Source organism: Molothrus ater, chromosome 3, assembly GCF_012460135.2.
Source record: "Molothrus ater isolate BHLD 08-10-18 breed brown headed cowbird chromosome 3, BPBGC_Mater_1.1, whole genome shotgun sequence".
NCBI classification, from domain to species: domain Eukaryota; kingdom Metazoa; phylum Chordata; class Aves; order Passeriformes; family Icteridae; genus Molothrus; species Molothrus ater.
The window spans coordinates 24,007,514-24,033,415 of NC_050480.2; the positions used below are offsets into that span (position 1 = coordinate 24,007,514).

The 25,902-nt window shown below is 41.8% G+C and overlaps 1 protein-coding gene across 3 annotated transcripts in view; it reads left to right on the forward strand.

The window, feature by feature from the left end:
• EML4 (EMAP like 4) overlaps positions 1 to 25,902 on the forward strand; it is a 147,705-nt gene that overhangs the window by 44,916 nt on the left and 76,887 nt on the right. For 2 of the 3 annotated variants that reach the window (XM_036380121.2, XM_036380123.2), the window contains exon 1: positions 15,598 to 15,688. The exons of the other annotated variant lie outside the window; for it this stretch is intronic. In XM_036380121.2, coding sequence (XP_036236014.1) covers positions 15,622 to 15,688 — 67 coding nt within the window. In that variant the 5' untranslated portion in view covers positions 15,598 to 15,621. Of the gene's footprint in view, positions 1 to 15,597; positions 15,689 to 25,902 lie in introns of those variants that run through there. 3 annotated transcript variants of the gene reach the window in all.

Here is a 25,902-nt window from a genome sequence, read left to right on the forward strand (position 1 = left end):
CTGGAAACATGTTTATAGGGGAAATTCTGGCAGGTTTTTAACTGCCATACGAGGAATGTGGCTGTCTAAAAACAAGAAGTTGTATGATTCTTTTTCCAGATGTGATCCCTTTACCTTTAATTGCAATTTTAGCATATGAGAAGGTTTAGGAATGGAAAGACTGATATAAAATGTCTGACGACACCAATTATTGGCTCAGGTTGTTTTCTAATTCCACGTGCACAGTAACGCATCTGCTTGAAGATGCTTGTGCTGTATAGGCAAGTGTTCCTGGTTCCTCCCTGTGAAAGTGGGATGGAGATGTTAATGGTGATGTGAAACTGTGCAAGTTGGGCATGGTTCCTCCCTCTAAAAGAGTGATGATAGGTGTTAATGCTGATGTGAAACTGTGTAAGCTTTGAATGGTTAAATGTTAATTGTATGTCTGGATCTGCTACTATATTGTTGTACTGTTGAGATTGCTCCTTTCATTTCATTGCCCAGACCCTCTTCTGTGCTTGCTGGGGTTTTGTGGCTTTGTTCTCTGTGTTTGCTTTCTTTTTCCCCTTTCCTCTTGCTTTTTTCCCTCCTTTTTTCCCTTTTTCTTGCCCCTCTAATTTTTGTTTGTTTGGATTTTATTTGTTTGTTGTGTTTAGCTCTTAAGCTCCAGAAGGGGAAGATGCCATCAGGTGTGCTGGTTATGGGTTTGTAGGCAAGGGTGTGCAGGGGGTGGGGGATTTTTGGTGTTGGTTGGTTTTTTGTTTTTGTTGCTTTTTTGTTTGTTTTAATTCTGGTGAGTTAATGGTGAGGAGAAGTGGGCAGAGGGAAAGCATTAGCAAGTAGTGATGCCTGGCAGGGGTTGATTACATTTGAAATAACTGGTTGTGATTTATGTTGTTTAGTTTTCAATGAGAAGGAAGAGGAAGTGGGACACATCCTGTCTAACAACTTCTTTTAATGCTCCACAATTTATCTTTGCAGCATGTGCAGTAAGACTGTTCAGATTCCTTTCTATGTGAAAATTGTTCAGTACTGTCAACTGTTGAGACTTCTGCCTAATGTTATCTGTAGACTTTAGCATTCAAGTAGCCCCAGGTATATTGCTGCTGCTGCTTCCTTAACAGGTGAGCATGTTTTTAATGGTAATGTAATCTCCTCATGCCAGAGAAAGACTCTCAAAAGTTTTGAACCCCAAACCAGCTCATTAATAAATACAATTTTGTCATCTCACTCGACACAGTAATTCCTTTCCTTTATGGTCACTGAACAGATGTGGCCCATGTTGTAACTCAGTTGACTTTTGCAGAAATCACCTCCTGTCTTGGTGCTGCTTTGTCCTTTATGACCCTCAGTGAGCTCCTCTGAGGGGCCAGGTCAGTGCCTGGCTCTGTGGGTCGTGGGTGCAGCTTTGCATACAGGCAAATCAATCTTCAAGGCCACTTTTTGGTCCTCTGTGCAGGTGGCATCTTGTTTATCACCAAGGAGCCTGCTTAACTCCACAAGCAGGTGGGTTTTAAGATGAATACATGCTGAGATCTAGGGAGTTTTGTAATCAGGTCCTGTTTTGTTAAGAAAGGGAGCCTTTAGCCTGTATTTGGAGAAGTGCAAATCTTGTTGAGTTCTATTATTTGCCACTTGACAAAAGAAGGATTACTTGCCAGATCTTTCAACTCTGTTTTTAGACTAGGACTCAGAGGGAGGAGAGAGAAAAAACAAGAAATAAGGATTTGAAAGAAATGTTTTTAATCTTTGCTGTTCCAGGGGTAGGTTTCACTTTTTCAAGGTCATTTTGGAGAGTGAAATGAAGTGTAAATTTTAAATCTTTTTTTTTTCGGTCTTTTGATGTCCAGGGGACTGGAACTGTATATGTGGTGAAAATTCCTGGACTAAGATTATTTGTTTCTAGGCAGAAACACTAGGAGAAACGTACTAGATTAAAAAGTTAAAAAATGTTCTTTCATGTAAGCACCTCTTTTAGCATGGTAAGAGCCTCAAAACAGTTCCTGTCATCAACAATTCATGGTTTAAATAGGCAAGAAAAGCAAAAACTGGATAAAAGGAAATATTTAAAGGAAATAAAGGTATTTTGTTTGCCATCTTTTCCCCTCTGTTTGCTAACATCCCCAAAATTTTATTTCCTGCCTGACCCTTAGTGTCAAACATGCCAATATGGCACCATCTCTGTTCCCAAACCTGTGGAATAAGCACCTTTGTGCATGTTGCCAAAGAGGAGTAAACAGTTTTAATGTCATTATTTAAAGGCAGTCCCTGGAGGAATTTGGAAATAGACCCTTTGGGCAAGGAATTTGTGGCTTTTCCTTCCATGGTTCCCCAGGAGGTTGTCCTTGCTTTGGGGACACCGTGGTGCTGGTGTGTCATTCGTGTCTGGCACAGGGCTGCAAGCAGCTCTTGCCCTGTTTTGGCAGGAAAGTCAGTGCAGCCAAGGGTGCCCTGGGGGGCCCATGGTCAGTGTGAGCTTTGGGAGATGAAATACTGGCTGAGGTAAGGAAATCCATCCCGTCTCTGGGAGGGTTGGCAGGGTGGTCTGTGTTCATGTGGTTTGTGTGTTGGTTTTCACTTTGTGTGTCTGGAATCCTGTTGTGGATCTCTGATTTGTTTAGCACGGCTAAGAAATTGCTGCCCTGCTGGATTTTCCAGTAGATTGAAAAGTGGACTCTTTGGAAAAAAATCTCCTGAGTTTGTTTTCATTGATATGCTTTAGTTCTTTGTTTTCATAATCTATAAAGGAGTTACAAAAATGTAATGGACACAGAATTTCAGCTTACATCTAGAAGAATGAGTAGAAGCAAAAAATACAGTCTTGTCTGGCTTAAACTGGAACTTCAGGAATTTTGCATTGATAATTCAGACATGTGGATTTGCTGTCATTGTGCAGCCCCTCCTAAATGTGCTGGGAATAATCCAGCAATGTCAGCAATGCCTAGAGCAAGTTATGTGGTTATTTTTTTATGAACCTAAAATTGTGTTAATCTTTGTGAAGGTTAGAAAGGCAAACTCATAATTCTTTTTTATTGCTTATGTGTTTTGAAGTGACTTTGTTACCCCACAAGCCCATGTGTATCACTGCAGGTTATTTTTCAGAATGGCACATGCTTCAGTCCTTTCTGATACAGCCACTTGTAATTCAGACAGGTTAAACAGAAAAGAGTTTTAAAGGCTTTCTGCTTAATGCTCCAGTGCAATTAAATCCTGGCTTTGTTTGTAGAAGATAGGATCAGCATGCTTTGGAACAATTGATATGGCCCATAAAAATAAGAGGCTTTTGCTCATTTTTGTCATGAATTCTCAAGTAAGCCAAAGTGAAGTGAACTTTACGAAGAGATGCATATCCAGGAGTTTAACCTCCTGGTAGAGGAGGCTTTGTACAACTCCAGATGTGTTTGTGGGTTTTTTGCTTTGGGGTGTTTTGTTTTTTTTTTTTTTTTGTTTTTTTTTTTTTTTTGTTTCATCAGCTCTACTGCTAATGGATACGATTTCATGGGAATGTTTTAACAGTTTGGTTTTCTTTAATGCCATGTTTGATGAAGCTGTGAAGTATAAGGAAGAGAATTTATGTGTTTGTTTAGCAAAACTGGAAATTCAGCAGCCCTCAAAGTTGCAAAAGGAAAAAGCATGAAAATCAGACATGTGTAGGGGAAGTGATCCTGAATTAACTGACACAAGGTCAAAAAAATTGCCCTTTTCCCAGGAAGTTGGGTTCTGAGGTTGGCTTCAGCACACAGATTAAACAAAGATAGTTAATTTAACCTGACACTGCCTGGCTCTCCTGTCCAAACTGCGTCTCTGTGAGCAGATCCTGCTACCCTGTGGCTCTGCCCAGCAGACAGCCTCACTCACCTATGGGAGCCTTCACTCTCCTCCAGCTACCCAAATATTGAAATATACTTTTGCAGTTGTAAATTAAACTCCCACCACCACCTCTCAATAGGAGGCTGAGATTCCTCCCCTACTCCTTCTCTTTTAACAACAGATCATTTCAAAAGTAAATCCTGTACTGTACTCTAAAGCAGATTTTTTGTCTGTAATTCCATTAAGTCAGCATACCACTGGTTTTGTCATCTCTATGAATTTATTAAGCCTTTCTTTTCTTAGAAAAAACAGTATGGGAAATCAAAGTACTTGAATAACTTGCAAAAGCAAATTTTTTAGCTGATGGAGTAACAATATTAATAGCCATTCTTTTTACAAAAGTTGCTCTGATACTCAGTCAATGGGGACATGATGCCTTATATGAAGCAGTGAAAGCATCATTTCATATTTAATATAGCCCAAGTTGTCCAAATGCTATTAGGGTTTTTTTGATAAAATGTTCTTTTTCTAAAGACTTTGGTATCTATGAGGATACCTACTGTAATAACTTGTTGGAATTTGCCATGTTATGTTAGATTGTATTAGAGCATAGTACATGGAGTGTAACAGTCTGGAGGTGAGTCCTGGTTCCCTTTTCAGTCAGCTGGAGCCTCTCCCAGGTTTTTAGCCTGTCCCTCACCTTGCTTGTGAGGTGGTCCATGTTCAGAGCTGTGCCCCCCTTCCTCCCAGTGCACAGCCACCAGCCAGGCTCCTCCCTGCTAAATTGTGCAGTAGGATCCAAAACTTTCTTACCAAATCAAATCTTCCAACAGTGAGTCCAGTTTAAACTGCTAATTTGCTAATGATCTAGACCAAACTCCTGACTCAGAGGTTTGTGCCAAGTACGTGCTATTTCCACGCTTAATCCTTTTAGTGGAGAGTGGTACCTTGCAAGCAGTTATCTGCAAATGTTCTCTGGCCTGCTTTCAGGAATGGTTGGCGCCATTCCCACAGCCACTGCCTGACTCCATCCTGTCTGCAGGAGAGTGGACCTGTGCTGGAAAGCCACCCTGCTGTCCCCACCTGCATCAAGGTGCTCCACATAGGTGTGCATGGGGCACAGAGAGCACAAGGCATTGCTTTGAGTTGTGTTCTTGTAGGCTGGAGGGCTTCATGGAAATAAACAGCTATTTAACATTTAAGCATTATTGTTACTATAGATAAATGCTATTTTAATTTTTGAAAAAGAAATTTCTTTAAGTAGACTAAATGCTCATCATCTGTTGATGCTTACATGTGATGTCATTGCTCAGTGATCTCAGGTGTAGCATAATTGCAGATCACTTTGTGTGGCTCTTCAGGTGGGTGATTAAAGTTGGATTAAAAACTCAGCTTACTGTTTGCTGGTACATTCCTTCCAATGTTCCTTTCTATCCTGCCTAAGATAACAATTGGTTTATAAATGTTGGTTTATAACAATTGGTTTATAAATGAGAACAGGAAGGAGACAATGCGAATAAGCCATGCTCTCTCATGTCCTTTTTAATGCCATAGATCTGATTTCATCAGTGAAAACAGTAAGATGCTTCCTGCAAATTATTGTTTAATTTAATTCTCCTCTTTCCACTTCTCCCCATATCCATCCAATGCACATATCCTCTATGGGCTTTTAGGATGCTGCAAGAACAAACTTGATTTCATCTGATTGCAGGTATGCTTGAAAACCTGTAATTTGCCTTAATGGAAGGTAGTGCTGACCTCTTGATAGCAATGAAGCAGATAAAATCAGCTGCCTGATTACCCATCAAATGAGTTACTCATTAAATCAAGTAATTCTCCTGTGGTGAGACAAAACGAGGTATTTGAATTCTGTCAAGAGCTTAGCAAAGAAAAGCACTGAGGTATAAATCTTCTTCTTTCAAGAAAAATCTTGAAAGATATGAAGTATAGTCATTTGCAGTCCTCAACTGCTCTCTCTTAACTTTGTTTTAGAGGAGCTGCGAGGAGCTTCCTCCTTTTGAGCCACCTTGCAGGGTGACAGACCTTCAACAAGGTGGTTTTGAGTGTTAGTTCTGCAATACAAATATGTCTATGTAAATTTGTTACATGTCTGAGCTATGCAAGTGTAGGAAAGCTGCACAAGTGACTTGCAACAATTCATTAATTCCTGGTTGCTGTAATTAAATTTTACACTTTATTTTCATAGGAGGTGGCAGAATATTGACCCATTTGGCAGAATAGTGAAAAACTGTATTTGATGGCGAAGAATATGCTTCAGATCTGTTACATTGCCAGTGGGGTGCATCCTCAAATCATGCCTAAGGAAACATATGCAACATTTAGTGAAGACTTCAGAAACGGGGACTGGAGTTTTCTCCAGTCTTCTCATTGCTATCTAATACCATCCTTTTGTTCTGATGTCCTCCAATATCATTTGGTAGTGCATGCTTTCCTGTAGAAGCCTTCATTTGTGTTGGAAAAACCCTCAAAAACAAACAACTCAACAAACCAGCACATATTCATGCTGCAGATACAGGCCGTGGAGAAATAGAACAAAATGTCATTGCAGGTTTGTTACTTTCAAGCAGATTTTCCTGTGGGCTGTGTTAAGATACTAAGCCACTAGCAGTTGAAGGAAATAGCTGAGTCTTCCTGTTTATAGAGGTAGCAGGCAAAAACATTGCTACTAAATAAAACACTGAAATTGTAACATTTTCTGGTGCTCAGTGTCCTATAAGCTTCTGTGGTGATTACAGACTTATAGATAAATAAATCACTGTTACTGTTTATCTTCTTATCTTGTTTTGACTAAAACTTCTTGAACATTCTATAAATTCTTTTGGCCTGAGGATAGGAAAAAAAGAGGAATGTGTGGTTTTTTGGGAACTTGTATATTGGATTGAATAATTCAATGGTCAGATGTAACCTCTGATGTGTATGATTTGAAAAAAATATTTCTGTTAACTAATTTGGATCATTTTACTAAGGTTTCGACATCTTTTATATCTCAAGACTGTCTTGAGGTCACGTGTCACTTTAAAAATTTGGAATACTAGAGAGCATCATAGATGCTCATTACATAGTTGCATAGATGCATTACAATGATGCATAGATGCATCATTACATTGATTACATCAATGTAATGATACTTTTTTATGTCTATAATTTAAAATCTATGTAACCATGTGCATTTAAGAGTTCTGTAATTCTCCATTTGGTTTTGTGGAGTGCTTTAAACATGGTGCAGGTTGATATGAGAGAAATTATTTGTAGTTCATTTTGTAGCTTGTATTTATTTCAAATGGAAGTTGTACGTTCAGAATTTAGTGTTAAAAAAGAAACACACACACTCCCTGAAACTTGGATTAAAAGAAACTATGTGTAAAGGTGTTTGTCAGGTTTCTGCCTAAAACTCTTGTGCTCATTACTCCCCTATGAGGAAAGGCTAGGTGATTTGGGATGCTTCAGCATAGAAATGAGAAGTTTTTGGGGCGACATAATTGTAATCTTCCAGTAACCAAAGGGAGCCGACAGAAACAATGGAGAGGGACTTTTTCCAAGAGCCAGTAGTGACAGAACAAGGGGAATGGATTCAAATTGAGAGTAGATATAGATTCAGTATTAGGAAGAAATTTTTCACTGTGAGAGTGGTGAGGCACTTGCACAGGTTGCCCAGAGAAGCTGTGGATGTCCCATCCCTGAAAGTGTCCAAGGCCAGGTTGGATGGAGCTCTGAGGAACCTGCTCTAGTGGAAGGTGTCCCTGCCTATGGCAGGGAGTTGGAACTAAATGAACTTTAAAAGTCCCTTCCAGCCCAGACCATTCTGTGATTCATTGTGTAAACCTGCATGCTAGAGCGAGTTAGATGAATACTGTGACCTTCATGCTGTTCCATATTAAAAAAAAATACAGATGCTTCTGTAGTCTGTATTTAAAAAAAAAAAAAAAAAAAGAGTCAGGGCATGAAAATAGGTTTTAGTTTACTTTGTATGCAAATATATAGAGTTTATTCCTTATCCTAGGATGCTGGGAGCTTAGAGCACTCAATACCATTGTGTCTTTTGCTAGCAAAGAAGTTGCTATTCGTTGTAGTCCTATCACCCCATGTATTCTATTCACTTAGCTCATGAACTTTATCCTTCTCAAGGAACAGATGGGTAAACTCTTCAATTGAGGCTCTATTAAATGCCTTTTAAACTTGTGATTTCAGTGTGTTCTAGAGTGTTCTCTTGTTTTCCAGCTCTTATTACTTGATGGTAACTAGGCAGATCAGGAGTACAGGAGTTTCTTGTGGTGAAGTAAGGACATAATAGTGAGCTTGATCATGTGTTGCCATAACGATCCCCAGCTCTTGGGGCTGGTGGTTCCACAGTGTGTGGAAATGCCTCTTAGGTAATAGGATACTGTCAAACTCCTGCTGCTTCTGACCTTTAGTCAGTCTCTGAAAATTTGGTAAGCTGGATTCTTGAAAAATGCAACTGCGTTTCTTAAAGCCGTCAGGGACCTTCTCCATTCTTTGTTGTGTGATGTTTTTCCCCTGTAGAATGATGTGTCCTTGTCTTGACACAGCTTTAGTCTGTCACTTCCCTTAGACCTCTACTGCACATCACAGTTCCCTCTCTTTCTTTCTCCCTCTTTGAAATTAGCCTGTTTGCTCCTTGCTTTGACCTTTAGCTGTCATAACAAGATTGGTGATCCAGAGGAAGAAATTATTTTTTCTGACCTACTGAATGTTTATTTTCTGGCAATGCCAACACACTTCAGTAGTCAAGAGTTGACCTTGGTCTCAACTCCCGTGAAAGAGCTACCAGTTAAAATGGTGGGGTTCCATTACTCCTGTCTCTTACTGTCCTTTGGTTACTCCAGAGAGAGGGGCTGGCAGGGCTGTCAGTTGTGCCAGGTTTTTTGTAATACTGCTATTCCTACAGGAAGGAAGAATGTCCATACGTTAATGTCCGTGGTGTTACTCAGGCTTTCAAGTAAGCAATCTAGTCTGGCAGATTTTATTTTTAACTTAGTTGAAAGGTCTCTTTTGACTTCTGTGTGTGGATCAATGTGACTCCTTCTAAAGACATTTTTTTATTAAGCAATTTGTGGAATTAGTATGGCTTGTTCTTCACATTTTATATTCACCAAGTTTTAGGATACTGAGAGCACTACTGAAAAGCAAGAGAAGTAAACAGGAATTTCCACACTTGCCTTTTTGAAAAAACACAAATGTGTATCTTGTGTGTTTTTCCAACAGCATAGGTCGTAAACCCTGCCTTGGGATTTCACAATAGTTCAGTCCTACATTTATAAATAAAACATGATGTGTATTAGTGTGACCCATTTTCCTTAAGGGTACAAAAATCTTGTTGTCAACTAAATTTAAAGGAATGACATGGATATAAAGCTGTTTCTACGGATTGCCTTTAAACCACTTTGTTTGGTAGTCTGTGCCATCAGAAGGGTAATTAATTTATGGACTGTACAGCTGCTATATATACTATGTCAAAACTGTGTGGCTGTAAATGATCTTTTGATAAGGTCAGACTCTGAAGTGGAGTAATAGCTTAAGGTCTGATACCTACATCACAATTGCATGTACTAGGTAACATTTAAATGAGAGATGCTGTGTTTCTGCTGCGTGATCACAAATGGAGACGATCACCCCAGCCCTCGGGTGGAAGATTTGGGTTATGCTGGCTATGCAGAAGCCTGGAGCCAAAAGCTGTTCCTGTCAGTGTGGATGAAGCCAGACTGGCACCTGTGAGGTTTGTCCCTCATCTACATGGCTTGCCATGTGTCTGAGCCACCCTTTGGGATGGGCTGGGGTGATGGCAGTGCAGTCACATGTCACCCAGTGCACAGCTGAGCTGGTCACCCATGGTGCAAGCCCTCTGTGCATCCACAGGTCCTGTGGTGGACATCCTTAATCAGAACTAGTTTTGTGGGAGGTTTTTCATAAAGGCTCTTCTCCCTCCTCATCCACTTCAGAGTGGATAGTAAACAAGAAACTCATTGGTCTCTGTCGTAAATAGTGTGCTCTTTCAAATTCTCTTGGTTTTTTAACTCCTAGTTTATTTTTTACTACTTTTAAAAGCAGTAAAAATAGTCACCATTGCAGCAACATGTTAATGGAAACAGCCAGCATCTGGAGATGTTTTGACATGCAAGAATGACATTTAATCATTTTCTGAAAGGATACACAACTCTTAAGCAGTGTCATATTTCTAGAAGTAGATATTTTATTTTGTAAATGCTTTATTGGAAAACACTTTGTAGATGGTTTATGCACTGCAGTTTCCCCAGTTCTGCATGGCAGAAATAATATTTATCTTTCTGTTGGTATAAGCGGAATAATTTAACAGCAGTCATTTCACCATAGCTCATCCAAAACCATAGCTTTGATATAACTAAGACCACCAGTTAGTTGTCATTATTAATCAAACTTTTGTTGATCACTTTCAGAGAATGGAAATGAGTCATACTGAACAACCTTGTACAATTTACCTGTACTTTTAAAAATACCTCTTATGCAAATCTTGTGCATTTGAAGCTCCGCTCTTGACCAGAGATGAAACTGTCATTATCTCCACAAAGGTACAGACTGTGTCTAACAAGGATGCCACTCTTCAGACTCTTTGTTTCCTCATGGACAGGGTTGCACATTTTCATAGGCCACCACCTAGGTTATGTGGTCTGAACTGTGGTCTGGAACTTATGCCTAACACGAATTTTCAGGAGTAAAACCTTTTTCTGCCTGTTTTAGATTTAACACTTTTTCACCTTGTCTGCTGGATAGGCAGGAAGGCAGCTGCAAGCAGTCTGCTGTGCAAGTGCCCTAGGCAGGCAGCGGAAGGCATGCTGCAGCTGTGGTTTGGTGTTGTGCTCAGGGAAATACCAGCCTTACACATTGCCACCCTTCCTACCCACCACATCAGCCTGCTGCCACCTCTGTCCTGTTGGTACAGCTGCTGCAGCAGCAAACCCCCTGACAAAAATAGGCATTCCTGTGGTTATTCTTAAAATACGCATTTGCATTTGGTGGGCTCTGTATTGTTTGCAAGTTTTTCTTTTTCAAATTAAGCAATGTGGTTTTGGACAGCAAATATAAAATAAATTTTCTCATTTAGATCACTTCCCTAGGCTGGTTGACCTAGGTTTAGTATGGTTTAGTTTAAAGCTGGGTATGGTTTAGTTGTGGAGGACAGCCTCAGGACAATTTTGCAGATCCAACATACACGTCTTGCTTCTCGTTTTCTGCCTGCTCACTTGCGAAGAATGCCATAGGATGAAGGAGCTGAGTTTAGTCTAGGAGGGGGTGATAAGGGAAGGGCTCAGGCACTGCTGTGTGCTCTCTGCTGCATCCTGCCCTTGCACTGCTTGCCTGGGGACTTCACTCTTTTCTCTATCAGCTCTTATTTTGCTCGGGTTTCTGGCAATGAAATGTGGTTTACAAATGTAGCTGTTTCACAATCTCCTTAAGTCATCCACGGGCAGAGCTGCTGTTGACAGACATTATTCCCACCGCTCTTTCCAGAGGGTGCTGCCACCTCCCTGCTGCTGCAGCATGGCTGGTTGTGCCATACGCCATATGACTGGCCTGGTGAGTTTCCCTGTTTTGATGTTGATGAGTTAAGTTTCATGCTGTTCAGTCTCCTGGTGTGCTTCCTTGTGCAGCCCCATGAGCTGTGTTGGCAGGAACAGGATGAGAAGGGGAAGGATGCAGGAGAAGGGCAGGGATGCTTATTTTAGCAGTAATGCTGCTGTATGCCAGCTCTAAGTGACCTTAATCCTAGTCAAAGGTCCTGCTTTTCATCACTCTGGGAATTAATGCTTCAGAGAATGGAACCTTATTAGGGTTTATTACAGTGCCTGGAGTGAAGAGGAGCGAGCAGCAGCTGCCACATCCCACAGGTGTTAGTGGGAGCACTGGATCCTGCTAGATCATCCTTGTCCTTTTTAGCTCACTAACCAGCCTCTGAACACCTCACAAGTACTGCTGGAAACAGGCTTGATGCAATGAGCATCCTTAACCAAAGTGTGTCTTGTAAAACTGTTTAATTACTTTGTCTCACCTGATGAGATGGTTTTGGTCTGTTGTGCTTGCTGAGTGATAGCAGATATAACATGGGTTTAAAAACAAACTGAAAGAAACTTTTTCCTCCTAAAGATAAAGCAATCAAATTGGGAATTGGGTGGTTATTAAATAAATGACTTTTATTCTCTTTTCTGTGGGGTAAAGCTAATGAAGGCAGCTGCTGAAGGGTTTGACAGTGAGGTTAATTGCCATCTGAAACATTGCTACAGTTTCTTTTCAGAAAGAAGAAAGCAAAATAATTGAAGGATCATTTGCTAGTGGAAACATGATTGATTTCATATATATGAGGAAACAAAATTAACTAGTGCTGCCCTCTTGCAGTTCACCAGCAAGACAGGCATTAAACTAGTGTCACTACAGTTACCACTTTGTGATGTTTAGGTGCAATTACAGGTTTTATAAATAAAAGGTAGATAGGGAGAGTTTCCAGTAATTTCTGGATGGAATATAACACTGTGATTGCCTCATGCAGCAGCTCTTGGATTTGAAATCTCCTAAATCTGAAGGAAATTAAGAAACCCTATTTCTGTGAAAGCCAATTTCCAAAATTCATATGGCAGGTACTTTCTTAGGAGCAGTATGACTTGCCGAGGAAGCTCAATAGGTAATCTTCCTCTCTTTTTTTTTTTCCCTTTAAGTACTAAAAATGTCCTGTGTACAGGTGTCTGTTCTGCAGCTGGGGACATGGTGACTTTGGTGGGGGCACCTCTGGTTTCCTCAGTTAGCTCTGGGTGACTGGAAGGTAATTTTTTGGGTATGGACCCACAGGGACCTGCTTTGTTCTCCTCTTCCCATGGAAGCGGTAACTCTGAAGATTTCATGCCTTCCTATGGCTGTCTTCAAAAGCTGGAGAAGCCATTTGCTCCCTCCTCTGAAGAGAAGGCACATTCAAGTGTTTTTTAATTCCTGAAAATCTGAAGTATGTCTAAAATTTGTACAGTCATAAACTGGTGCTGCTGCAGTCTTTGAGACATTCACTGTTGCGAACAGCACCAGATGTGTGGTGTTCCTAAATGTGCGTATGTTGGGGATAAACAAGCAATGAACAAATCTGTACTTGCACAGTGTGCAGAGCTCCATTTGTGGTCTTTAACAGGCATTTTTTTGTCAGAGTGAAGAGTGTTTGTTAGTTTTTTTCATGGTGTAGCAATGCACTCTGCACTGCTAATAATCTGAGAGTTTTTTCCTAAGCAAAGACTTACATTGTGTATGTGTTTTATTTTGGTATGTGCCATATTTTAGGGTTTTTTAAAATTATTTGTGCCTATCTAAAATACTTGAAAAGAGCACTTTGTCATCACCCACCATTCATGTTAAGTAACAGCAGGGAAGAGGGACCTGAGATGGTGCTTAGGCTTGAAAAGTGTGGAGACAGACAGCTGTTAAAGATTGGTGGCTTAGAAGGACAGGTATGATAGAAAGGCCAGAGATAGAAGAGTGAAAAGTCCTAACGAGGAGGTAAGGTTATCATGAGAGATTTAAAGGCAACTTAAGGAGCTTTGATCAAGTCTTCAGCTGAGCAGGGGACAGGAGATGGGTGGGTTGAGAGTCCTTCTGTCATTTTCAGTGTGAGCTGTATTCACTGGGCCTTCTGAAATCTTGTTTCAAAAGTTAGAGTTCTGAGGATCATTCCAACAGGTGCTCTGACATTTGCTTTGGTTCCTTCTGCCTCATCCTGTATGCTTTCGATGGAGCAGACACTAAGCTCTATTTAAGATACCCAGAAATAGCAGTGTTTTGTACTCATTTTACAGAAAGAGAGCCTAACTCTTTTAATTTTGTGTGCTTTACTTACTTCAAAATTGATATATTCTAAAAGAAATGTGTTGGTGTGAACTACAGTGGATGCTTTTTGCCAGTGGCATGTAACCTGTCATTGTTCAGGGCACTAATGGCCACTTAAGATTGCAATCAAGGCTCTTTCTGCTCTTGGCACTGATCTAACCAGTACTACAGTGTCTGTTTGGTCTCATGGGGCATTCTGCCTGTCGTTTCTTCCAAGGCTTCATAGTTGGATTGGGAAGCATGTTGAGTTTGAAAGGATACCAAAGTGTATGTGTCAAATTATTCTGTCTGCCCAACCCACCCAAGATAAGACTCACTGTTTCATCTTGCAATTAAGATTGTTTAATGACTTGATGCAACATAGGAGTTTGCACAAGTTGGGAATGTGGGTTCTTGGTCAATCCCAGTGCCACAGCTGTGTGTTGAGGCTCATGGCTTCATTAGGGTCCTTAATTGTGTGCCCTTGCCTTTTAGGCTTTATCATCTTCTACCAGGCAGTTTCCTAGTCCTTTCTCCTTGTATTAATCACAGTAGTTGTCTGGCTGACTTCATGCTGCAGAGCTGTGTTCAGCTGACTGCCATCTCTTTTTTTAGATCACTGCAGAGGTCGATTCCTCCAGTCGATCAGGAGCTGCTGGAAAAGAAATACACTACTGTAGTTATGTAGATAGCTAATCCTGGGAAAACACACAAAAGCAATTGTGTGCTGTCCTAACTGTATTAACCTTATCATCAGCCGTTTCTGATGGTGGAAAAAAAGTGCTGCCCCTCCTTGTGTTTTGAATGGAGACATAGACCTCCCCTCCCCCCCCCTTTTTTTTTTAACTATCCCACTGTTGTCTGGAAATCTAAACTTTAACCAGAGTTATTTAATATGCTTGCAAATCTCGAAAATAATAAACTATTTCAAGTATGATAGAAGAGTCAAAATACATGCAGTACAATATTCACAAATAGTTTTGTTTTGACATTTATCTTGCTGTAGTCGTTCTGCCAATTGGCTTCAGACACAGCTACCAAAAGAATGAACACATGTTGCATTCATTAGTTCTCATCTGGCTGTGCTTCGTCTTGCAAGACAGACAAAATCATGATCACATTAAATAGATTGTAATGCATTTGTAATACGGGTTCCCTTCTGCTGAACAGAATGATAGCTTTGCAAAGCTGCTGCTTTTAAGCCATGATATTTTGCTTAGGTTTCATATAATGGATATGAGTATATTGCCAGTGATGTCATTGCTTTTTCGTCTCGAAACGATGTCATGTGAAAAATATTCCAATATAATACTGAGTGAACTGCTGCCCCCTTCTTCCCCCCCGTGTGAACTCCCGGTGTCACTGCTCCTGTCGCTCCTCGCGTCGCGCTGTGGCTGACGATAGATGGATGTTTGCCGTTTCTGACAGACAGACACGCTTTGAAACAATAATGGTTAATCTGCATCTGCCGAGGGAGGAGGGTACTGTCGTTAGTCAGGGCTGCTGGTTCTTTATGCCCGAGCGCGGACGGACAGACGGATGCTGTGGGCTGTTGATGGTCCGTGCGCCGCTGTGCCCCGGCCGTGAGCCCCGTGCGGCGCCGCGGCACCGGGGCTGGGCTATGGGCTCCGATCGCTGCGGTTCCCGGTGGGGAGGGCGCAGGACCGTGCCCGTGTGCGGCCAGCTGCCGCTTTCCCGTTCGGGAGCAGCCCGGCGAGCTCCGCTTCCCGGCCGAGCAGGCCCCGGGGGGCCGCGGCCCCCGGCCGGTGCCGCAGCGAGCGCGCCTGCGGGCGGCCCCTCCCCGGGCCCGGCCCGGCCCGCCCCCGCCTCCCGCGCTCGCTCCGGGGCAGGGGCACGGGCGGCGGGACCGGCAGGGCTCGGTGGCCCGGGACCGTGTGCTGGGCGCCCGCCGGCCGGGCCGGGACGCGGGAGCTCTCGCTGAGGCGCGGCGGGGCCGGCTCGGCGGCGCTGGCGGCCGGGGGGATGGAGGAAGGCTTGTCCTGCCTGGCTGCAGCCTGCGACCCCTCGGCGCTCGCCGCCTTCTGCACGGGTAAAGTAGCGCGCTGCGCCGGGACGGCTCGCTCGGGGCGATCCCCGGCGCTCTCCGCTCCGCGGTGCCCATCCCTGCAGGGCAGAAAGGGAAGCCTGTCAGCCCCGGGTAGGCTCTGCCCTGCGAGGTGTGAGAGCGGCTCCGCGCCCCCTCGGCAGCCCGCAAGGTGTGCCTGCCCCGCGGCTGAGGGGCTCGCCGCCGTGCGGCATCCGCACCGCCAGAAAATCGACAAAAGAAGGACAAGTGAATAAAATCGGGAGGTGTGCGGATAGCGGAGGAGGCGACAGGGCGATAAAGATGAAGCTAATACTGGCTGGAGAGGAGGCGCGGAGCAGCGCGGGTCCCTTCGGGCCGGGCTGGGACAGGGAAGAGTTTGGATCGAGGGACCCTCCGCACGCAGCCCCCGTGGAAGGGCGGGCGGCTCTGGCGTGTCCAGCCTTCCCTTTGGAGCGCTCGCTTTGCCGCTCTCCGAGGGAAGAGCCGGAGGAGCCCCGGCGGGACTGGCGGGGCCTCAGGCAGGCAGGCGGCAGTAAAGGCTCGCTCAGCCGGCTGCAGCTTTCTCTGCCTGAAGAATCTGTACTTGCCCTTCAGAACTAAGGGCTTCTTCCTCTTCTCCCTTTGTTTTTACCGGTGTCATAGTAAAAATGAAATATTTCCGTTCATATTGCCTTTCTTTAAACAGCTGCTCTCAATACAGCCTCTATTGAGCGCGAATTAGGTAACTAATTGTAGCGTTCTGACTGTAGCTACCAAAACTATATGGTCTTGAAAAGACCAACCAACCAAGTAACCCTAACCCAGAAATGCTATCAGAGATAAAGCATGTTCCTCTTGTACACGGAGTGGAAGTGTTTCACTGCGAGTGAAACAGATATCAGCGAGCGCCCGTTCTTTGTTTGCTGATTCATGCCGTGCGATCTGGATACAAACGCAACATCTTGCCTGTGAAACTTACGGCCAAATATACGATGGTCCACAGAAAAGTTTTCTTCAAAAAAAAATCCCCATAGAACAAGTGCTCAATGCCTACATTTCTATGGGTTTTTTGGAAGAAAGGAATGACCTTGCTATAGTGTACTTTGTTAAAGTGAGCGATGTGCACTGTACTTCATCTGCTTCAGAATTCAAAGCATTTGGTTTAGAATTCAAGATGTTGCAACCCTCAAGAAAGAGGGGAGGGTAAATTGGAAATGTTAGCATTTTAAGTGCTTTGCGTGATTTTTTTGCAGTCTTGTAAGGATTTTTACCGTAGAGAAGAAAAGCAAATGTTTAGCTGTTTGTCTTCAGAACAAAATTCAAAAGAACAGCATATTTTATGGCTATAGCTTGGGGCTTTGTTACCAATATGTAGAGGTTTATGTGACCAACATTTAGTCTACTGACTTTAATGGCTTTTAACAGGAGTTTCTGTGATTGTCTGTACAAAATGTAATAGTGTCTCAAACTTCAGCTTGAGGCGTATCTTGGAGTTCCAAAGTGAGTGGGACATAATGGACTTACTTACCTTTGAGTTTTGTATAGAAATCCAACAAAATAAGATGCAAGAAATGCATTCTTTTCTGAATCCATGTTCTATTTTAATTTTTTTCTGTGTCTTAGGGAATTATTTTTTCTAAAATCTTGATAAAAGACTGAGCATTTTGCTTCATAAGAGTTGGCACGTGAATTAAAAGAAAGTGTGGCTTTGGATATTCTTAGCAGGGTAGTGTGTTTTGTTGATTTAAAACTTGATTCTTATTTGTATGGTTAAATGTAATATACCTTTATATCAGGTTTTCCCATGACTGTATTTTGCGTTGTGTGTAAAGTTAGAGTGATAAGAAACTGGTATGATGGAGAATCAGCAAGCGCTTTGTTCCTGTGAAATTTCTAACTTCAGCCTTGAGGGCTTTTAGCAAATTTGCACTGGTAACAAGTATGGAAATGCCTGAGATTAAGTTATAGAAAGTATCTTTTTTTTCTTCTTTTTGTTGGGCTGGACATGCTCGTTCTTGCTTTATTTTATGGAGCTTAAGGTTTTATACTAACAGTAGAGTAGGGTCAGGGTTCTGCATATAATTTTTTATTTAATAAGTATCCTATGCTTTTCCATAGGAGCTTTATTACCTTTAATTGTGATTTTTTTTTTGTGCACAGGTGTCATTGTACATACCTCTCATTGCCCATTTCTTGTCAAAGCTATAAATTAATTCCTAATTCAGCAGTAAAGAACTAGCATTTCCTTTTAATACATAGGGTGCAAGTGCTGATAAGCGGCTTAATCAAATTTTTTTAAAAGCTTGTCTAGTGTCAGTAGGAAATATTTATTTTTTTTTCTAATTAGCCTTATATAATTAAAGCTAAGGCAAAGACATGTCCCTTAGGAAGAGGGATAGCTATCAGATTGGATATGGGCTAGAATTTATCTCAGATAATACAGATCAGGGTAGAAATTTTCAGTTTGACCTAGGGGAATATTTACCTGCAAACAAATCTTCAGATGGCATGCTTCTAGATTAAATATTCACCTCCAGTGGCATTGAAATTGGTATTTATATATGAGGAAAAAACCAAACAAACTCCAACATCCTAGTATTTTTAAGCTCGATTGCTTTCAGACTCTTGATTTGTATGCATTTGTCTTTAATGTTAAGACTGGTAGAGAGTGTGCTTAGGGTTTTTTCACAGTGGGGTTGGCCAGTTGCTGGAGACATTGGTGGCAAAGGTGGGGTTCTGTCTGTGGCTCTGCAGGGTTTCTCCAGGGTGACACTGAGGCTGCCTTGGGCTTGGTGCCCCTGGCAAGGGGCTGCCCCCGTGGAGGGCACCTCAGCTGGCAGTGGCTTTGCCACCTGCCTCGCTGGCAGGCAGTGACAGTGGCTGGCACATACTGCTGTTCCTGCTGCCTTGCTTCCCTGCACAGGTGCTGGTGCAAAAGTATTTAATTTGAATTTGTATCTCACATAAGGGACTGTGCTGTAAGTATTTGGGTCTTACAAGAGCCTTTTTCTTTCTAGTGCATGCAGGGCTATGTGTACACAATATAAAATTTCAAATACTGTAGAGGTCAGGAGGGGTTTTTATCTAACGCTATTTAGAAGCCCAGTACCTTGCCTCAATAGAGATCTCATTTCTTTAACTTCATAGTTACCTTTTAAAACTAGTATCATTTTTGAGTAACTTTTTTTTCTGCTTTGCCAATTAAGATCTCTAGCTGGCTCCCAGCAGTTCTAGGAACATGTATTAGTCATCAGAAGGGGGTTGAGGGGATAATAATGACTTGTGCAGGGTAATGGTAAGTGGTTTTTAGCAGTTGCAGAAAGTAATTGCAGGTTGAAGTATCTGCAAGCCACACTTGGAAGTTGCTGAAGTATCGGAATTGGTGAAATGTCAGAGGTGGAGTTGACGCAGCAAACTTGTCATTAAAGGTCAGCTAGAAAGGTTCTGACTGCAAGCACTTTCTCAGCACCAAGTCTTTGCTCTCAAATTTTGAGTAATGAGTATCTTTATGAACCCTACATCACACCCCTGCTTGGCACAGAGAAGTAAGCTCAGCAGGAAAGAGGGGGCATTGGAAACTTGCCTCTTGCAGCAGGCTTCTTCAGCCTGCTCCTTCTGCACAGAGCCAGAGCAGCTTTGAGAGCAGAACTTGCAAAGAAAGAGGGGGAAAGTGCTGGACATGCAGCTCCTGCCCTGTGAGCAGGGAAGAAGGAATAACCAGACGTGACAGCCATTAGTCACAGCTCTTTATTGCATGGTGAGAAGATACCCTTGTGCATCTAAAAACAGGATTTACACATCTTCTCACTTTGCTCTACTCTTCCAGCACCTTTTTTGTTCTTTGTATGTTCTGAAAATGCATTAATTTGTTGGGGTTTGCCCTTGTTTGCCTGTGAAGCTCATCAGAAGCATTTACAATCATGGGAATATCCACAGTCTAGTTTCTGATACCTATGAAGTGCATCAAAGGGAGTGTTTGCTTCCATGAGAATGTGGTTTGAGTTGACCCTTCAGGTTTTTGCGTGATTTTACTTATTTGGTAAATAAATGCCACAGTGTCTTGAACATTAAGGTATTTTTTGAGATTTTTTTCACCTCTATCATCTAAGAAAAGCAATCAGAGCTGCAGGTGTCACCCTGAGTGGTTTGCACTGATGGTGTGCAGTTTCTGTGCTGGGATTATGTTGTGTGTGTGATGGCAGGGGTTTGGCAGGAGCTGGCCAGTGAGCTGATCCAGCTGAAAACTAACTGGGGGTGCAAAAAGTTTTCTATAAGGTAGCCACCAAAAATTATGTCCTGAAGCAGATACTGGGGCAGAAAAAACAGTCTCATCCTTCAAGGAAGATCATTTCTTTTAGCAGCAGCCCATGGTTTGACTGGCTTAAGAGCAAGTGAAACCATGCCAAAGACAATAGTACTGCAGACTGAATCAATATTAAAATTAGAACAATTTATTGTTTTGACTTTTGATTTGATTTTAATGCATGCAAACAAACTCAGTGTCTTCCAGTGTTTCTGCTTGCTTTCAGCTTCAGAGTCTTGAATGATTATCTATGAATGACATTGAACTGAAGAAAACATCTAATGGCTTTCACTGAAGAAATCTTTTAATTGCCCATCTTCACAATATTCTCTGCATTTTTGCAATCAAGGAAACCTTTAGGCCTGTAATGACATGAAAAACTGCTGAGAAGAAAAAAAAAATTGACAAACTTTTTTTCTTTAAAGGATGCAGTTCAAACTTTTAACAATATTCACTGTACTATAAATAATTCTAACTGTTTTGTTAGAGTTTTGTTCAGTGGAGGCAGAGCTGCGCTCCTGGTCCTGCTGTGGCAGGGTCGCTTGTCCTCTCCACCTTTCTGGGAAGTGTTCCCCAGCTCCCCCAGACGTACACGTTGCGTGTCACAGAGTTCTGGCATGAGAACTTTGTCCTGTGCAACTTGCAGGCTGCAAGAATGGTCACACCTCCTTAGAGTGTGGGCTTGCACAGGAGTTGTGGAGTTATAAGTGAAGGCAGAGACTTGGGGCATGTTGACACAGTAGGTTAGTAAATGTGGATTAGTAGGTTAAACAAGCTGGCATTTAGTCTTGAGTAAGAGCAGTGTGCTTGAGTAGTTACAGCATGGAAGCTGAGATGCTGTTAACTCTCTCTTGGGCTCACTCCCTGCTGATTTATTTGGCCATACCCCATCTTGCAGCCCAAAAAACCCATATTTTGTTAAAATTAAAATGAAAGTTGTCAAATGAGATTATGGGAAAGGTTAGAAGATGCTGAAAAGTAATAAAATAATTTTGTTCCTGTTTGTGTATTCTGCTGTGGTGGGAGGAATATTTTTCATGCATGAAGGATCCTGTTATTTTGATTGGCAGTATTATGTGGAAATAGTATCCTCCTGGATGGTTCTTTTTTATGTATAAATAGCTGAATTAGCATAGCTAATGCTTAGTAAGTGTATGTGGAATTAATCAGTCCTAAAACATAAGCATTAGTGGAATGAACTAGATAATTCAGTGGTTTAAGATAATAGCTGCTTTCAGAGTAACTATTATCTTTTTGGCTTTAGATTGTTCCCCACACAGTTATCAAACAAATACAAATCTCCAGGGTTTAAAAAGGAGAATGAAACTGAATTGCAAACACTGGAGACCTACAATGTGTAGCTTTTTCCAGAGTACTTTTCACTGTGAGTTAGAGTGTATTAGTAAAAAATCTGTAAACTTTATTTCTGTGGGTTCAGGGAGGCCTAACCTAGCATTGCTGTTCCTGATGTGTTACAAAAAGCTGGAAGTGTTACCCAGTGATAACCAGAGAAGAGCTTTGGCATGGATCTGCAAGAGACTGACAGCTGATGTGGCAGAGGCTCTCTGGTTGTGTTGGTGCTCGTGTTCTTTTGCAGAAAAACCTGATTTTTTTTTATTTGTGTCTTTTAGCAAATAAAAATTCCTCTTTCTGAGGTGGCTTTGATTGTTATCAGTTCTTGATTGATTAATGCCTTTATTTTGAGGAACAAGAAAGTAAATGGGGAAAAATGCAACTTACTTGTAATTTTTGACTCTGCTGTTACTTAGTCCCAACCATATTCAAGTCTTGTTTTCCTGTCAAGTATTTGTAGCATTTGCAGTATTTGTAATACTGGGCATATCCATGATCAGTCACTATTGCTATTTGCAGAGCTATGTTTCTTTACCTAAAAACTGTTACTTTGTAGCAAATAGTAGGAAAAGAAACCTGAAGTTTTTTTATGCTTCAGAGACTCCATCTGTAGGAAGATCAGATAAGTAATCTGTTCATGATACAAAATGTGATGTATTTAAGCAACTTTGATAGATACATCCCTTTTGAGTGTTCAAAATTTGGCAAACATTCCCCACACAAGTGTGCTTCTCTACAGGGTCCTTTGAGAAGAAAGGAAAAAGCATCCTTATGGAAAGGCATTTTTCCTGCTAAGCAAATTCCATGCACACATGCATGTGATTTATCAACAGTGACTGTGATAGTTCAATTTTGTGTAGAACTTCTACATACAATACCTTCAAGGTGAAACTTTAGAAGGTCTTAGCCTGCCTATGCCAACCAAAGTGTTCTGTTCAGTCATTGATTTTTCTCTGGGAAGGTTTAGCACCATGTAACACTGTTAGCCAGTGTTTGTGCTTGCTTTGCTTCAGTTCTGAAATCTGCTCTGTGGTTTGGCCTAAATAAAGGTGAGACTTAATTCCTCCCTTTTCTGGGGAGTTTTCCATTTTAGGCGTAATAGTGCCAGGATTAGCAACTGAAATTATGTTTGAAACTGGCTTCAGTTTTATGTATTCATTTCTGCAGAAGCGGCCTAACTGCAGCTTTATAAAATATATGTGCAGTGACACATAGAAATGTCTGCCATGCTGTTCAAGAGTTCTTCCCTGTCATGAATTAAATCTCTTTCATTTCACAATTACCTCATTTATTTATAGGGCATTTGTGGGAACTTGTTGATAGTGTCCTTGCTAAGGAGAGTGCAGCAACACTTGGTGAGAGGTCTGCAGGCTGAATTGTCTAAAATACTATCTTTGCAAAATAACAGCTGTTAATATTGGTGTTTCTTCAGCTCTTGAGAAGCAGTGTGTTGCAGAACAGTCAGTCTCCTGTCAGGCAGCAGCAGCCACAGCAGCAGGAAAGGTGTGAGCAGTGCTTTCCACCCACACCTTGTTTACAGCTGTTACTTCACCAGGGCTGTTTAACTGCTAGCACAACAAACAAAAGATCTTAGCTAAAGAACCAGTCAGTTTAATTGTATTTATAGTTTAATTGTATTTATGCTCAGTCCCCATTTTTGAGGGTGGCTGTTGACTTTCACCAGCATAGATACTTCTTACTGTTCTCTCGCTTGTATTTTCTCTGACACACAGTGTGCAGATATTCCATTGATTTCTCACTAGTTCCTCCTGTGCAGTAACTGAATTGGAGACTGTGACTAATGTGTGATGAGTAGTTGTAGATACCACCTTCCAGGTTGGCTGTGGGAGCATGTGCTCTATCCTTGAAATCAAGCAGATAGCTTAGCTGTGTCTGAAGTATGACTGGTCTTTATGGAGATGGGTTAGTTCTTTTCTATGCAAAAAAAAAACCCCAACCAAACCAAACTGCTGTGGATTTGGTTCTACCTGGAGTAAATATGAGCTGTTGTAGAGACGTTCCTCTAATACCAAAGCTGCAAGCCGCTGCAGAAGCTGTGGAAGCTTCTTGGTGGAGGTAAACAAAAGCAGGATTTTGATTGCTGCTGTTGCAAGTGCTGTGTTGGATCAAGTTTGTGATTAGAGAGCTTTAGTCTCGTGTTCCTAAGAAACTGGTGGATTTTTAGAAATATCAAAACCAAACCTTGTGTCTGTTCTTGCTTACAAGACAGAGGAGGTAGATGGCTGTGAGATGGTATCCCCTGCAGCAGGGAGGGGTAGCATTTGTGTTGCAGAGCAGGGATAAGGGATGCCTTCTGCAGGAGATGCTGCCCAGGGGGATGGGTGAAGCATGACAGCCTTGCAAGCACAAGCAGCTGCTCCTGCCCTGCTGCAGCAGAAAGAACACTCCCACCTGGAGTACTGGAATGAATACTCCCACTAGAGGGCTTGTCTCTTAGAGGTTTTGGTTTTTTTTCAAGGGAGGGAGCAGATTGTCATCCTTAGTTTTGGGTAAGAAGATACAAAGAGGGGCAGTAGCTCTTCAAGGTCACTTCAGCTTGGAGTGAAGTTCACAGTTGGTGTTACTGAATGGGCTCTGGTGTGGAGAGGTGTAATAAAGCAGCAGCCACATAAGGCTGTGAGTAAGTGGAAGGAATTCCTATACCTGAAATACCAGAAAACTAAGATAAGGCAGTGAGTTGGTGAGTCTGTTTCGAAACAGGTTTTCCCTTTATCTGAAATCGCCGTGTCCTGTGACTTGGCGCGATAAGAGCTGTGAAATAGCGCTGTGTACGCCAGCGCTGGTGCCTCTCCCTGCTCTGGGGTAGGCACATTTCTGCTGAGCACAAAAATGCTCAGGTCCTGCTTATTCCAGCAGTGCTGAAAGGGAAGGCTTTCCCTGCAGGGTAGATGAGTGTTTTGGGAGAAGGAGGTCCGTATTTCTTTGGCAAAGGAAATGAATACTACAGGCCAGGTTTCTATTTTTCTTGATGGAGTTTTGCATAGTGGCACTTAGGATAGATTGGCTTAGAACAGCACAGAATGAGATCAAAGAAATGTTTTGTAGAGTGGTATTTTTGATGTTACAAATTAGATATTTATGAGTCCTGGGGGAAGGAAATGCACAATGAAGCAGCCAGTACAAAATTTAGGAAACGTTCCAACACTTATTTATAGGGATAATGTCTAACTTGATTTCTAGATAACAGAAACTAGAGATTATTAATTTGTGTGCCAGGATTTGAGATTAGTATAATTTTGTAAGTAAACATTGCATGGTACAAGATAAAATGTATCCATAAAAGAAGAGGCTATTTTGCTTTGCCTGTTGTTATCTCACTTAATGATTTCAGTGCTTTTCTGTTTTGCTGCTGAAATGGTACTCTAGAATTGATGAGATTATAGCAATCTTAGAGTAGAAACTTCTTTCCTCTAGGGCAAAAACGTACCTGTTAAAAGCATACCACAAACAAAAACCTGGTTAAGTTAGTTGGCCAAATTAACTATAAATATTTAAGATATTGGAAGATTGCCATAAGTGTCAGATTGAAAGTATGTTGGTACTACTGAATTCAGATTCTTTGCAGCAGAGATGTGCTGCCAGTAGTGGGGAATGTTGGACTTCACTTGTGTTGTTGCAATCTAAAGATTGAATGTTTCGCAAACTTGGATTTATTCACGTGTTACTAGAAAAGTTTATGTTTTGGAAATAGAGCTTGGATAATCAGAGGTAAGCTGGATGAATTGGGGCTTAAATTCTGAAAAAATATTTCTAAATACATAGACATTTCTTTGAGCATGAATTAGCACCATCACTCTGACAAGAGCAGTTAAAAAATAAGTGGTACTGCATGGAGGGAGGGGTGCAGAGAGCGATGGAGAATCTGAGATTACTGTGAGTGCTCTTTTTTTTTCTCTCTTTTTCCCTCCTTCCTCTCTCCCCCTTTCCATTTACAAGCCTCCACACCAACTTGCTTGCCTGCCACATAACAGCTGGTACCTGTCTGTGCAAGTGAGTTTGCACAGTACTCCAGGAAAACCAATGTTTCAGATGGTCCCATGTTTCTCTGTGAACTCTGTGCGTTCACTGGGCTTTGTGATGTTTTGGATAGCAGTACTTTTGTCTGAGCCTGACTGTGGTTATCATCATTCATTGTGTTGGGCAGATCAGTGACACTTCATGCTGCCATCTTTTTGTAGATTTGGGCATTAAGGACATAAGGTTAAAGAAGACTGTTCCAAGTGGGAAGTCAGACTGAACTTACAAGCCAGAATTAGGGTTGTCCTTCAAAACTATATTGAAATCATATAGGTAGTGAGATGCATGGAGGAGGTCATAGTCTCTTCCAAGTTAGAACTATGAAAAGGTGATTCTTTCTATAAAAGCAGCTGATTGGTATTTTGAGTTAACTTTATTTTCTTTGTGTGTCTCTCTCTTATTTTTATGGGAAGGCTCTGAATCTTGCTTCTTGAGAAATTGCATGCATTTAAGTGCTGACCTTGCTACAGCACTTAGGGTACAGCCCACAAGTGTTAATTGACCTTTAGGCAGTGTGGGATGATGAATTTCATTTCATTTAACA